This window comes from Schistocerca nitens, chromosome 1, assembly GCF_023898315.1.
Source record: "Schistocerca nitens isolate TAMUIC-IGC-003100 chromosome 1, iqSchNite1.1, whole genome shotgun sequence".
NCBI classification, from domain to species: Eukaryota; Metazoa; Arthropoda; class Insecta; order Orthoptera; family Acrididae; genus Schistocerca; species Schistocerca nitens.
In genome coordinates, this window is record NC_064614.1 from 1,062,439,481 (window position 1) to 1,062,454,674 (window position 15,194).

Sequence of the window (15,194 nt, forward strand, 5' to 3'; positions counted from 1 at the left end):
GCAGACTGAGAGTCATTGGAAGAATCCTAAGGAAATGCAGTCCGAAAACAAAGGAAGTAGGCTACAGTACACTTGTTCGCCCACTGCTTGAATACTGCTCACCGGTGTGGGATCCATACCAGATTGGATTGATGGAAGAGATAGAGAAGATCCAACGGAGAGTAGCGCGCTTCGTTACAGAATCATTTAGTAATCGCGAAAGCGTTACGGAGATGATAGATAAACTCCAGTGGAAGACTCTGCAGGAGAGACGCTCAGTAGCTCACTACGGGCTTTTGTTGAAGTTTCGAGAACATACCTTCACCGAGGAGTCAAGCAGTACATTGCTCCCTCCTACATATATCTCGCGAAGAGACCATGAGGATAAAATCAGAGTGATTAGAGCCCACACAGAGCCATATCGACAATCTTTCTTCCCACGAACAATACGAGACTGGAATAGAAGGGCGAACCGATAGAGGTACTTTAGGTAGCCTCCGCCACACACCGTCAGGTGGCTTGCGGAGTATGGATGTACATGTATATGATCACACAACACCTGACACTGCTTACACCCGTTACATAAACTGCCATGCCTAGTAACAGCATTCAATAGGTATAACACTACCATACTCTACTCGAAACAAGGCCCCGGGAGTAGACAACATTCCATTAGAACTACTGACAGCCTTGGGAGAGCCAGTCCTGACAAAACTCTACCATCTCGTGAGCAATATGTATGAGACAGGCGAAATACCCTCAGACTTCAAGAAGAATATAATATTCCAATCCAAAGAAAGCAAGTGTTGACTGATGTGAAAATTACCGAACAATCAGTTTAATAAGTAACAGCTGCAAAATACTAACGCGATTTCTTTACAGACGAATGGAAAAACTAGTAGAAGCCGACCTCGAGGTAGATCAGTTTGGATTGCGTAGAAACATTGGAACACGTGAGGCAATACTGACCCTACGACTTATCTTAGAAGGAAGATTAAGGAAAGGCAAACCTACGTTTCTAGTATTTGTAGACTTAGAGAAAGCTTTTGACAATGTTGACTCGAATACTCTCTTTCAAATTCTGAAGGTGGCAGGGGTAAAATACAGGAAGCGAAAGGCTATTTACAATTTGTACAGAAACCAGATGACAGTTATAAGAGTCAAGGGGTATGAAAGGGAAGCAGTGGTTGGGAAGGGAGTGATACAGGGCTGTAGCTTATCCCCAGTGTTATTCAATCTGTATATTGAGCAAGCAGAGAAGGAAACAAAAGAAAAATACGGAGTAGGAACTAAAATCCATGGAGAAGAAATAAAAACTTTGAGGTTTGGCGATGACATTGTAATTTTGTCAGAGACAGCAAAGGATTTGGAAGAGCAGTTGAACGGAATGGACAGTGTCTTGAAAGGAGGATATAAGATGAACATCAACAAAAGCAAAAACGAGGGTAATGGAATGCAGTCGAATTAAGTCGGGTGATGCTGAGGGAATTAGATTAGGAAATGAGACACTTAAAGTAGCAAAGGAGTTTTGCTATTTGGGGAGCAAAATAACTGATGATGGTCGAAGTAGAGAGGATATAAAAGGTAGACTGGTAATGGCAAGGAAATCGTTTCTGAAGAAGAGAAATTTGTTAACATCAAGTATAGATTTAAGTGTTATGAAGTCGTTTATGAAAGTATTTGTATGGAGTGTAGCCGTGTATGGAAGGGAAACATGGACGATAAATAGTTTGAACAAGAAGAGAATAGAAGCTTTCGAAATGTGGTGCTACAGAAGAATGCTGAAGATTAGATGGGTAGATCACATAAATAATGAGAAGGTATTGAATAGGATTAGGGAGAAGAGAAGTTTGTGGCACAACTTGACTAGAAGAAGGGATCAGTTGGTAGGACATGTTCTGAGGCATCAAGGGATCACCAATTTAGTATTGGAGGGCAGCGTGGAGGGTAAAAATCGTAGAGGGAGACCAAGAGATGAATACACTGAGCAGATTCAGAAGGATGCAGGTTGCAGTAGGTACTGGGAGATGAAGAAGCTTGCTCAGGATAGAGTAGCATGGAGAGCTGCATCAAACCAGACTCAGGACTGAAGACCACAACAACAACAACACTCTAGTAGCTGTTGTATCTGTCAGAGAGAATTGTAACTTTAATCATTTACATACATGCTTATGGTGTGTATATGTACAAAGTTACACTCGCATCTGATTGTGTCTTCTGGGTGCCTCACTTTCTTGTCCAGCAGTGTACTTTTAATCCATTGCAACTGTTTGTTGTATAATGGTTATATGTGGTTTAATGTTCATTTGTGATCTAGGGTTAGCCCTGGGTATTTTAATGTGTTAGTGGATACGGTGCTAGGTAGACGTTGACGAGTGTAATTTGGAGCAGCGGAAGAGTGGTTGTCGGTGGAGTGCAGGTCGCTGATGTGGATGTCGGTGCTGGTGTCGCTGGCGGCGGGCGCGGCTGCGCTGGAGTGGGTGGGCGGCGGCCGCGTGGGGGCGCTCTCCGCCGTGGGCGCGCTGCTGCTGGTGCCGGCGTCGCAGCCGCCAGGGCGGCGCCACTGGCGCGCCAGGCTGGTGCTGGCCTGCTGGTGGCTGCAGTGCCTGCTCGTCGCCGTCGCCTACCGCGCCAGCCTCACCGCCATACTCGCCAACCCGGCGCCCAGGTGCGCTGCTCTCTCCACACTTTCCATTTAGAAGCTTTTTTTATGTTGAAAATCTCTTCGGGTTTGCTGCCGGATCCTAAAATCGACTTGACTCGATATTTCGTTGATCCATCTGTTCGCCATCTTCAGGAAAATGCTGCTTCTGCTGACGAGTCCCGCTGAGAGCCGACGCCGGGCTTTTTTTTTTTCTTTATTGTGATTTCATTCCGTTGCCCCATATGGGCAGGGGAGGGCTGTCAGCGGCACAATCCGCCGCTCTTCAACCGAGTGACATGACAACTAAAATAAGAATAAAATGTTACATACATAAGGCGATAAAAAAGGGGAACATAAAACAGAGTAATGGGAGAAAATGGAGGTAAAAATAGACTGAGATGGAGACGTTCATGGGGGTCAGTTAAAAAAGTCACCACAAAGTTAAAAAAACACAGTTGGCGATTCTTAAAACACAGAGAAGACACTGAATGGACATGCACAGGTTAAAAGTCGGCCACAGTATTAAAAACACTCCAGAACAACACACTTAAAACCCACTTGGAGCGCATACGATGAAGAATAAAACTGCCAGGTGGGACCTGCCGAGGGAAAGGTCAGAGGGGATGGAAAAGGAGGGGAGAGCAAGGGGCAGCTAGGAAAGCGGCGGGATGAAGAGAGGAGGGGCATCAGCAGGTACACGAAGAGGCAGGAGACACGTGGGGCGGAAGACGAAGAGGGAAGATAGGGCAGGAGGGAGTGCAGAGACACTGAAATGAGGCACAAGAGAGGGAGGGGGAGCAGGAGGGGGAAGCCGCTCAGGAGGAGGGAGGGGGAGGAGAGGGAGCCCTGAGGAGGAGGCAGGAAGATGGGGTTAGAGTTGGTAGGAAGTGTAGATGTCAGGGCGAAGCTCATCATCCGGGAGGGGTAGATGGTGGAAGTTGCATTGGGAAAGGAGATGGAGGGTGTGGAGATGGAGAGAGGGTGGGACACAACGTTAAAGGCGCAGCAACTGGTTGGGGGTGGAGGGGAAGGGAGACACCAGGGGGTGAGGGGGATCAAGGCGGCGGACAATATACAGTATGCACATGTGTTCAAGGAAAAGGAGAAGGTGGGGGAAGGGGATGAGGTAGTAGAGGATGCGCGTGGAGGACGGAAGGCGGATGTGGAAGGCGAGGTGGAGCGCATGGCGTTCGAGGATTTGGAGGGCTTTATAGAACCGGGGAGGGGCGGAAATCCAAGCTACGCTGGTATAATAGAGGATGGGGCGGATCAAGGATTTGTAGGTTTGAAGGATGGTGGAAGGATGCAGACCCCACATCCGGCCGGACAGGAGTTTCAGGAGGCGGAGGTGGTTGTGAGCTTTGTTTTGGATGGTAAGGAGATGGGGAGTCCAGATGAGGTGGCGGTCGAGTGTGAGGCCAAGGTATTTGAGGGTAGGAGTGAGGTGGATAGGACGGCCATAAATGGTGAGGTAGAAGTCATGGAGGCGGAAGGAGCGGGTGGTGCGGCCTATGATGATCGCCTGGACGCCAGGCTGCAAATCGACGTCCTACATAGGCCACCGTTCAGTACACGGCGCATGCGTCGCCCATCACGGTTGCTGCCCTCTGCGACAGGTAGGTGGCGCCGCCCTTAGTGGAACACTGCTGGCAACGATATATCGCACTCGGGGCCGCACCTTCGACCATAGACACTAGTAAGCTGGACTTGCTGTGCAGAAGCTATAGGGCTGGTGTGGCTCCAACATAAACCACGAGACTGTTGGCAAAAGGTAGCGGGATTTCAAATCAGCGGTCTGCCATCCTATGTTTGTATCGTATTTTCCCCACATTTCTCAACTGACTGCCAAACGCTTCCAACAAAAATTACTTTTTTATTTGCGGAAAATTGTGCCAGAACTACATTTGTCCTGTATTTGTTCACAGTACCCAATATACCTGAAACTTTCGTTTTTCGGGGTGTTCGTTTCCATATCGCATAACGTCACTGTAAACAATACAAAAATACATGTTTTGATGTATAATTTGTGGGCGAAGCATGTCCGAAATGGCACTTAACGTAACGTGCTACAGTTCTATTCTAATACAATATTTTACTAACTCGCAGTTACCATACACATTCTAACAACATTCAGATTTACAGGCATTGGAAGCACAGATTTCAGAAGTCGTGGCATCATCTAACGAACGTCTTCTAGTGTGTGATTTACAGAGCTTAGGCCTCTTCGACTTCATATGGTCCGGAAAATCTGGATAGCATCACTACTTAGACAATTCCCTCCAGTCTTAGCCCTATAAAAACATCAGGTTTATAAATGACAGACACTGTAAATATAAATTATAAAGCGCATATGTGCAGATGGCTTAAAGTTTTTCTGTTTCAGGGCCTGTATGCAAAGCTGCCTTTGGTTTTCATCCTTAGGGAACCTATGAGTAGGAACGAGAAACAATTATACTTCTGTAACCGAATTATGACAGATTCTTTCCAAAATGTAATATGACGCTGACTTTACAGGCATCACTTTCAACACTTTAATTTACGTGATACTCTATTTCAAGTGTAAAAAACATATAAAAGTCACTTCAACAGATTTCAATAAACGCATCTGCACTATCATAGAAACACTTACAACTGAAATGTAATGCCATTTCCCCCGACAAAACGCTGAGTACAGCCATAAACGCAACACGAAACAACCATGTTTTGCCAACATTCACGTGACTTCAGCCCAGAGATGTTGGAGCCACGAAAATGACGTCAGGGCCAGTCTATTATATTTATGGTCGAAGGGCCGCACCGAAGAATGTTCAATTTTGATGCGAGATAATACAGGATTCCACGTCTTGCTAAGAGGAAACCCATTATCTCTGTCGATTAAATTATCCACCAACCTAATTTCAATCGCCTCTTTATAGACACTGTTCCAGAAACCGGAAATGTTGGCAACTACCACAGTTTCATCAAATTTCATACTGTGTCCCTCATTTAGGCAGTGTTCTGCTACCGCCGATTTTTCCGGCTGTTGTAACCTCGTATGACGGCGATGTTCCACACACCTGTCATGCACTGTGCGAATCGAACGGCCAATGTAAGCTTTCCCACATTGACACTGAATTTTGTACACCCCGGGTTTCTTAAGCCCCAAATCATCTTTCACAGAGCCGAGCAGTGCCCTAATCTTAGAAGGTGGACGGAACACACTCTTAATGTTAAAAATTCCTTAAAATTCGTCCAATCTTAAACGACTAGCCTCCAGCATAAGGAAGAAAGGCCACCGATCTATGTTCCTCTTCATACACCTCCGGAGATTGTCGAAACTCCATAGCCCGACGAATCTGCTTCTCGGAGTATCCATTTTCCTTAAAAACAGCCCCATCAAATGCGCAAGTTCTTGGGTTAAGCTGTCCGCGTCGGAAATGGCATATGCTCTCCGTACCAATGTCCTAAGGACACCACTGCATTGGTGTGGTGGATGACAACTCTTAGGATGCAGATACCAATCTGTGTGCGTCGGCTTTCGGTGAACACTGTGTCCCTAAGTACCATCCGGTTTTTATAAACCATAACGTCTAAAAATGGAAGCATTGGCGTCCTTAGGACATTGGTACGGAGAGCATATGCCATTTCCGACGCGGACAGCTTAACCCAAGAACTTGTGCATTTGATGGCTGTTTTCAAGGAAAATGGATACTCCGAGAAGCAGATTCGTCGGGCTATGGAGTTTCGACCATCTCCTGAGGTGTATGAAGAGGAACATAGATCGGTGGCCTTTCTTCCTTATGCTGGAGGCTTATCGTTTAAGATTGGACGAATTTTAGGGAATTTTAACATTTAGAGTGTGTTCCGTCCACCTTCTAAGATTAGGGCACTACTCGGCTCTGCGAAAGATGATTTGGGGCTTAGGAAACCCGGTGTGTACGAAATTCCGTGTCAGTGTTGGAAAGCTTACATTGGCCGTTCGATTCGCACAGTGCATGACAGGTGTGTGGAACATCGCCGTCATACGAGCTTACAACAGCCGGAAAAATCGGCGGTAGCAGAACACTGCCTAAATGAGGGACACAGTATGAAATTTGATGAAACTGTGGTAGTTGCCAACATTTCCGGTTTCTGGAACAGTGTCTATAAAGAGGCGATTGAAATTAGGTTGGTGGATAATTTAATCGACAGAGATAATGGGTTTCCTCTTAGCAAGACGTGGAATCCTGTATTATCTCGCATCAAAATTGAACGTTCTTTGGTGCGGCCCTGAGTGCGATATATCGTTGCCAGCAGTGTTCTACTAAGGGTGGCGCCACCTCCCAGCAACCGTGATGGGTGGCGCATGCGCCATGTACTGAACGGTGGCCTATATAGGACGTCGATTTGCAGCCTGGCGTCAGTTCTCAGCGGGACTCATCAGCAGAAGCAGCATTTTCCTGAAGATGGCGAACAGATGGATCGCCGAAATATCAAGTTGATATTAGGAACCAGCAGCAAACCTGAAGAGACTTTCAAGACGTATTACGCCGGGAAAGCCTACGTAATCACAAGTTTTTTTATTTATTTGTTTTACTACAACCACATCAAATATTCCTTTTTATTTCATTTCTTTCTTTGAAAAACTACCCTACGTTGTTCTTTTCTTTCTTCTGTCATTATTATGCCTGTTTTGTCTTCATGCAGTTATTTGCATGCCTTGTCTGTGCCTTACTGTCAGTTAATTAACTGTGTACTTCAAAGACTGTGGATCCATGATGTATTTAATTCGTCGTGTAAATGTAAACATGTGCATGATGATGCACTGTCATGCAGGTCAACATGTAACAAGCATTAGTGGAATGTTATGTGTGTCATCATTCCTAATTACTCAAGGTACTTTTTAACTATAATGTTATTATTTGTGACAAATCTATTTTTAGATTAACAAGCCCTTGTCGAATGTGCTACATACTACCCATTATGATGATAACATTGTAAAATGAGTACCATAAATAATGCAATTTTTAAATTGAGTGCCTCTTTCAGTTTCTAAGGTTGCTGGACCTGAAATTTAGATGACTGTCATCTGCTGATATTGCGATTACTGATTGTCATTGTCAGTTGGTATTTGTGCGTACTGTTGTAAGGTGGCTATAATTTCGCACCTTACAAACACCCCTCCACGTACTTTCCTGTGTTCTACAAACACAATTAGGTATCATGTGATAGGTTGTACATCGTATATATGAATATATAAAGGAGACTGACATTGTCACATACGCCTTGTAAATAATTGTTAACGCTTATTGCATGAAAGCTGATGGAGTGTCTTTATTATAAAAACGGCGGAATGCATGATTGCCAATACTACACTCCTGGAAATTGAAATAAGAACACCGTGAATTCATTGTCCCAGGAAGGGGAAACTTTATTGACACATTCCTGGGGTCAGATACATCACATGATCACACTGACAGAACCACAGGCACATAGACACAGGCAACAGAGCATGCACAATGTCGGCACTAGTACAGTGTATATCCACCTTTCGCAGCAATGCAGGCTGCTATTCTCCCATGGAGACGATCGTAGAGATGCTGGACGTAGTCCTGTGGAACGGCTTGCCATGCCATTTCCACCTGGCGCCTCAGTTGGACCAGCGTTCGTGCTGGACGTGCAGACCGCGTGAGACGACGCTTCATCCAGTCCCAAACATGCTCAATGGGGTGTTTCCAGAATGAGATTTTCACTCTGCAGCGGAGTGTGCGCTGATATGAAACTTCCTGGCACTTGCCCGCGAAAGGCAAAGGTCCCGAGTTCGAGTCTCGGTCGGGCACACAGTTTTAATCTGCCAGGAAGTTTCATGCTCAATGGGGGACAGATCCGGAGATCTTGCTGGCCAGGGTAGTTGACTTACACCTTCTAGAGCACGTTGGGTGGCACGGGATACATGCGGACGTGCATTGTCCTGTTGGAACAGCAAGTTCCCTTGCCGGTCTAGGAATGGTAGAACGATGGGTTCGATGACGGTTTGGACGTACCGTGCACTATTCAGTGTCCCCTCGACGATCACCAGTGGTGTACGGCCAGTGTAGGAGATCGCTCCCCACACCATGATGCCGGGTGTTGGCCCTGTGTGCCTCGGTCGTATGCAGTCCTGATTGTGGCGCTCACCTGCACGGCGCCAAACACGCATACGACCATCATTGGCACCAAGGCAGAAGCGACTCTCATCGCTGAAGACGACACGTCTCCATTCGTCCCTCCATTCACGCCTGTCGCGACACCACTGGAGGCGGGCTGCACGATGTTGGGGCGTGAGCGGAAGACGGCCTAACGGTGTGCGGGACCGTAGCCCAGCTTCATGGAGACGGTTACGAATGGTCCTCGCCGATACCCCAGGAGCAACAGTGTCCCTAATTTGCTGGGAAGTGGCGGTGCAGTTCCCTACGGCACTGCGTAGGATCCTACGGTCTTGGCGTGCATCCGTGCGTCGCTGCGGTCCGGTCCCAGGTCGACGGGCACGTGCACCTTCCGCCGACCACTGGCGACAACATCGATGTACTGTGGAGACCTCACGCCCCACGTGTTGAGCAATTCGGCGGTACGTCCACCCGGCCTCCCGCATGCCCACTATACGCCCTCGCTCAAAGTCCGTCAACTGCACATACGGTTCACGTCCACGCTGTCGCGGCATGCTACCAGTGTTAAAGACTGCGATGGAGCTCCGTATGCCACGGGAAACTGGCTGACACTGACGGCGGCGGTGCACAAATGCTGCGCAGCTAGCGCCATTCGACGGCCAACACCGCGGTTCCTGGTGTGTCCGCTGTGCCGTGCGTATGATCATTGCTTGTACAGCCCTCTCGCAGTGTCCGGAGCAAGTATGGTGGGTCTGACACACCGGTGTCAATGTGTTATTTTTTCCATTTCCAGGAGTGTAGTAGAGGTTGGCACGCCAGTGGAGATGAAACGGCAGGCAGAACTCAAGCTCTGGGTGGAAGGCCATCACGGGTGTTGGTCCTGCTTAAACACAGGAAGTAGCTAGACGGACGTCATGGCACCTGAGCTCTGGAGCACAATAGGGTGACAGGCGGCCGCTATTGTAGTAGGGCCGGAAGGACAACCGGATAATACTTCCGAACTCTGCAAATTTTGGATGCAGGTGAGAGGAACGAAGAAGTGGCACCTCGGAAACTATGCAGGCTGGGTTATTTCCAAGGATTTTGACTCAGAAGCGTACTATTGTACGAGTATAGGTTTTTCCTCGCAAATTTTCCGCGCTGGATGACAAAAGACTAAAATATGGTTGGTCGGCGTTGGGAAGAATCTGTAGAAAGGGAGAATTCCATGGTTTCGGGGATATGATTCTTTTTCGGAATTACGATGGTGGGCAGCCGAGCCTCGCTGGGAAGCCAGCGGTGGAGAGACGAGGTCGTCTGTTGTGTGCGCACGTGCGTGACGGTCGCTCGATATCAGCTTTGTTGGCACAGACGGACTTGCTCTCAGGAGAGTTTATAGCTAGAACAGTTAGGCACTGTACTGTTGCGAACCTATACGATTCTGGACTTCACCTCCGGGTTGGAAGTCGTCGTGGAGTACACAGCATTCAGTAATTGAGAGCACTTCCTCTGCCTATACTTACGTTGAGACGTTATCTGAACTCCGTCCTTGTGGCTGGGAATTCGCGTTTCTCGTCTGTAGAAAACAGAGAGGAAAAGACAATATTAGAGTACATTAGTCAGAGGACCGTCTTCTGCTGTCCTAGTGTTTGAAAGCGTTTATTTGTGGCTGGAGTTCTTCCATCGTCGCAGACGAGTACGAGAGCCATCACTTCGACGCACTGGAAGCAGTACATACGCAAATTGCTTGTTAGGGCTATAAAAGCTAAACAGCTGTGATCACGTTAGTTTATTTCTACAGAGGTTCCACACCACAGTAGATCACCTTTGAAAGTAGTGTCTTCTAGTGTTTGGTATATAGATGATCTCAGTCATTTCGCGTTATTGAAATTAGATAACGCAGTCATAATAAGGGGCAGAGTTGGCAATTGATTAGTAATTTTACTTAGGAAATGTAAACTTTGTAATAATGAAAGTTTTCTTTTTAAATCTACAATAAATATATAAGTAGGAATAACGTTTATCATTTAGTAGTATTAGTTGCCTTAATCATTCATTTATGTTTATGCTGTAATTTATATGTTAAAGTCCATTAAGAGATCTTAAGATCTGCTTCAGGGGGTAGTCAGACAGGGCCAAATCTTCATTTCAGCGTTTATTATTTTCCGTTGCGCACATTCATTTTACACCCGCGTAGAGTAGCTACTTGGAGTGTTATCACCTAAAATGGAACGATACTCGATGGATCAACGCATCCCGATTTTGAAAGTGCATTTAAAGTACGATGAATTCTACATAGAGATCGTTCGAAGACTTCGTGTAATTTTTGGTGGGTGAAACGCGCCTAATGTTTGAACAGCGCGGAGCCTAGTAAGGAACTGTGAAAATACAGGATCAACAGTGTACATCAAATCAGCAGGATGTCCTCGTTTTCCTCAACCGGTAGAGAATGTCGCTCTCGCCAATGTGAGCATCGCTATGAGTCCAATGAAGCCGACTCGCTGCCGTTTTCAAAAGTTAGCCATTCCGAGAAGCAGTTTGCGTCGAATCTTAACAAAAGATCTGCGTTTGCATCCTTTTACGATTCAATTAACACAAGAGCTGAAGTCGATGGACTATTTGAAGAGTCGAACGTCTGCCGATTGGGTATTCACAAAACAAGAAATCGATAGTGATTTTCACAAGAAAATAATCTTCAGTGACGAGGAACACTTCCAGCTTAATGGTTATGTGAACAAACAAAACTGCCAGATTTGGGACCCAGAGAATTCTCGCATGGTCCACGAGAAGTGCCATCATCCAGAATGAGTCACTGCTTGATGTAGGTTATAGGTTGGCGGACTAATTGGACCACACCTTTTTGAAAACGTGACTGAGTCCTTACGCTCGCACTTGCAAGAATTGAATGTTGAACACAGTAATTGGCAACCTGCCACACTGCCTTTCAAACAACAAGGTTTCCGAGAGAAAGATTACCTGCTCGTCTCATCTCCCGCAATGTCGATCAGAACTGGCCACCGAGATCGTATCATTTGACATCAAGTGGCTTTTTTGTGGGGGTATGTCAAATCTCTTATTTTTGTCAGCTGTTCACGAATCATCCCTCAACCCAAGGCAGAAATTAGACGCGTCGTGGGTCAGATTCAAGCAGAACTTTGCTCTAGAATCGTCGAAAATTTTGTCCACAGACTGGACGTGTGCAGACGAAGCTGTGGAGGACATTTGTGGTCTACTTAGGTTCATGCTTAATCGCAGTCTTTGCGTTTCATACTGACGTAATAATACTAGCAATTTTACAATAAATTATGTGTTTAGTTATTAATTTAAAAATTGCGTACTTTATGGGACACCCTGTATGTGTGTTACTGTCCTAATGAAACAGGGCATATAACAATTTGTAGATCGGAGGATGACAGACTGAAATGTTGAAACTGGTCAACAGACATAAATAGAACTGAACACGATCTTGACTATTAAAGATTTCTACAGTGTAAGTACAGATCGCTCCTTTCAGTCTCTAGTCATGAGAAATTTCAATCCATTTTTATTATACCGTCACCAGTTTCGAGTCCTCTAGTGACTCATCATCAGATGGTATATACTTCTAATGATTGTTTGTAGCATTGTTGGGGGTCGTGTAGCTGTGATAAGGCAGAATAAAACAATGAAGTAAGCAGTGAACGTCGTGTATCTCGCCACATTCAGTGCTTACTTGTTCCGACGTGAAGGCACTGAATGTGTCACGGATACATGAAGCTCTCGGTGTTACAGTCTTTAAAACTGTGTACGACCTGCTGATGAGTTGCTTAACAATTCAAAACCGATCGTGGTATAATAAAAATTGAAATATCACAAAATGCGACGAGTTGAAATTATTTTTGAAAACTTTAATTCATCACACATTGCAGTGTTCCACATCCAAAATAGATAAAAATTTCAAAGATTTTTACTATAAAATTATCTTGTTAATTGGAAAGCTAATTCCATTTTCCTAGAAGTAAGTTTCTGTCCAGAGCATTTCGTTGTATTATTTCATGCAGATATTCAAATATTGTAGAGTTTTTTATTCTTGCATAATCGTTATCCACATATTTCGGTGTCTTCTTCGTCGTTTTATCTTCTTACTTTTGCAATTGTTTCTTATAGGAAATTAATCTGTATTGATGCATCTTCTGTGGCCGGCCGAAGTGGCCGTGCGGTTAAAGGCGCTGCAGTCTGGAACCGCAAGGCCGCTACGGTCGCAGGTTCGAATCCTGCCTCGGGCATGGATGTTTGTGATGTCCTTAGGTTAGTTAGGTTTAACTAGTTCTAAGTTCTAGGGGACTAATGACCTCAGCAGTTGAGTCCCATAGTGCTCAGAACCATTTGTACCATTTTTGCATCTTCTGTAGATTCAGCTGAGATGGCAAGATCATCTGCAAAAGCCAGATACCACTTCTCTGATTATTCCCGTTTCTCCAAAACTAGCCGAGAAACCAGACATTGCCCATGCATTTATTTACAGCTCTGCCTGAGATTTCGTGTATGCAGAATTTATTTTTGACTTATAAAGCTTACTTATAACGTTTGAAGTAGTGTGATTATGGCCATCAACAAAGAGCTTATTTGCTTCACAAACACTGGAGAGAGCCATGTACGAGGGTGAGTCAAATGAAAACCTTAAATTTGTAAAACAAATCGAAATTTCGCGTCGTTATCCTGTAAGTTGGTAAGAGTGCAGAATGGCCTGTAGGTGGCAGCATAGTGCAGATGCACACATACCGTCGCAGTATCAGTATAAACAAAAGAAAAATTCGGGGTAGGTATTAAAATCCATGGAGAAGAAATAAAAAATTTGAGGTCCGCCGATGACATTATAATTCTGTCAGAGACAGCAAAGGACTTGGAAGAGCAGTTGAACGGAATGGACAGTGTCTTGAAAGGAGGATATAAGATGAACATCAACAAAAGCAAAACGAGGATAATGGAATGTAGTCGAATTAAGTGGGGTGATGCTGATGCAATTAGATTAGGAAATGAGACTCTTAAAGTAGTAAAGGAGTTTTGCTGTTTGGGGAGCAAAATAACTGGTGATGGTCGAAGTAGAGAGGATATCATATGTAGACTGGCAATGGCAAGGAAATCGTTTCTGAAGAAGAGAAATTTGTTAACATCGAGTATACATTTAAGTGTCAGGAAGTCATTTCTGAAAGTGTTTGTATGGAGTGTAGCCATGTATGGAAGTGAAACATGGACGATAAATAGTTTGGATAAGAAGAGAATAGAAGCTTTCGAAATGTGGTGCTACTGAAGAATGCTGAAGATTAGCTGGGTAGATCACGTAACTAATGAGGAGGTATTGAATAGAACTGGGGAGAAGAGGAGTTTGTGGCACAACTTGTCAAGAAGAAGGGACCGGTTGGTAGGACATGTTCTGAGGCATCAAGGGATCACAAATTTAGCTTTGGAGGGCAGCGTGGAGGGTAAAAATCGTAGAGGGAGACCAAGAGATGAATACACTAAGCAGATTCAGAAGGATGTAGGTTGCAGTAAGTACTGGGAGATGAAGAATCTTTCACAGGGTAGAGTAGCATGTAGAGCTGCAACAAACCAATCTCAGGACTGAAGACCACAACAACAACAAGAATAATACATCAGTATAAAGATGGCCGCCGCACTTGCGACTTGCAGCAGGGAAGAACAGCGTTCTGTTATTCGGTTTTTGCGTACTGAAGGTGTGAAACCTATTGAAATTCATCGACGAATTAAGGTTCAGTACGGTACTGCATATTTGTAACAGCAGCAAGTCTACGAATTGAGTAGGAAGTTCGCAAATGGTGTGACTTTAGGAAGATGCTCCTCGTCCAGGTCAGGCACAACGAGTTGTGACTCCACAGAACATTGCAGCAGTTGCAGCCATAGTTAAGGAAAACCGCCGAGTGACACTGAATGACATTGCAGCATGTTTACAGATTAGTCATGGGTCAGCACACCACAGTGTGCATGATGTGTTCCAGTTTCACAAAGTGTCTGCAAGATGGGTGCCACGGCAGCTGACTCCTGAAATGAGAGAACGACGTGCTGATGATTGTGAAGAACTTCTTCGGCGCTTTGAACGAGAAGGCGATGGCTTCCTTGCAAGAATCATTACTGGGGACGAAACCTGGGTTCAGTTCCACCAACCAGAAACGAAGAGAGCGAGCAAGCAATGGCGCCATTCCTCATCGCCAAGTGATTTCCATATGTCTGGACCACTCAAAGACGCAATGTGAGGAAAGAAAAAATGTTCAAATGTGTGTGAAATCTTATGGGACTTAACTGCTAAGGTCATCAGTCCCTAAGCTTACACACTACTTAACCTAATTTATCCTAAGGACAAACACACACACCCATGCCCGAGGGAGGACTCGAACCTCCGCCGGGATCAGCCGCACAGTCCATGACTGCAGCGCCCTAGACCGCTCGGCTAATCCTGCGCGGCAGGAAGAAAGACGTTCCGTTCTGATGAA

The 15,194-nt window shown here is 45.4% G+C and overlaps 1 protein-coding gene across 1 annotated transcript in view; it reads left to right on the forward strand.

Moving 5' to 3' along the window:
• The window catches only part of LOC126226405 (glutamate receptor ionotropic, delta-2-like), a 110,477-nt gene that overhangs the window by 48,143 nt on the left and 47,140 nt on the right, over positions 1-15,194 (forward strand). Inside the window, exon 7 of the mRNA XM_049942223.1 lies at positions 2,371-2,647. Coding sequence (XP_049798180.1) covers positions 2,371-2,647 — 277 coding nt within the window. The remainder of the gene's footprint in view (positions 1-2,370; positions 2,648-15,194) is intronic.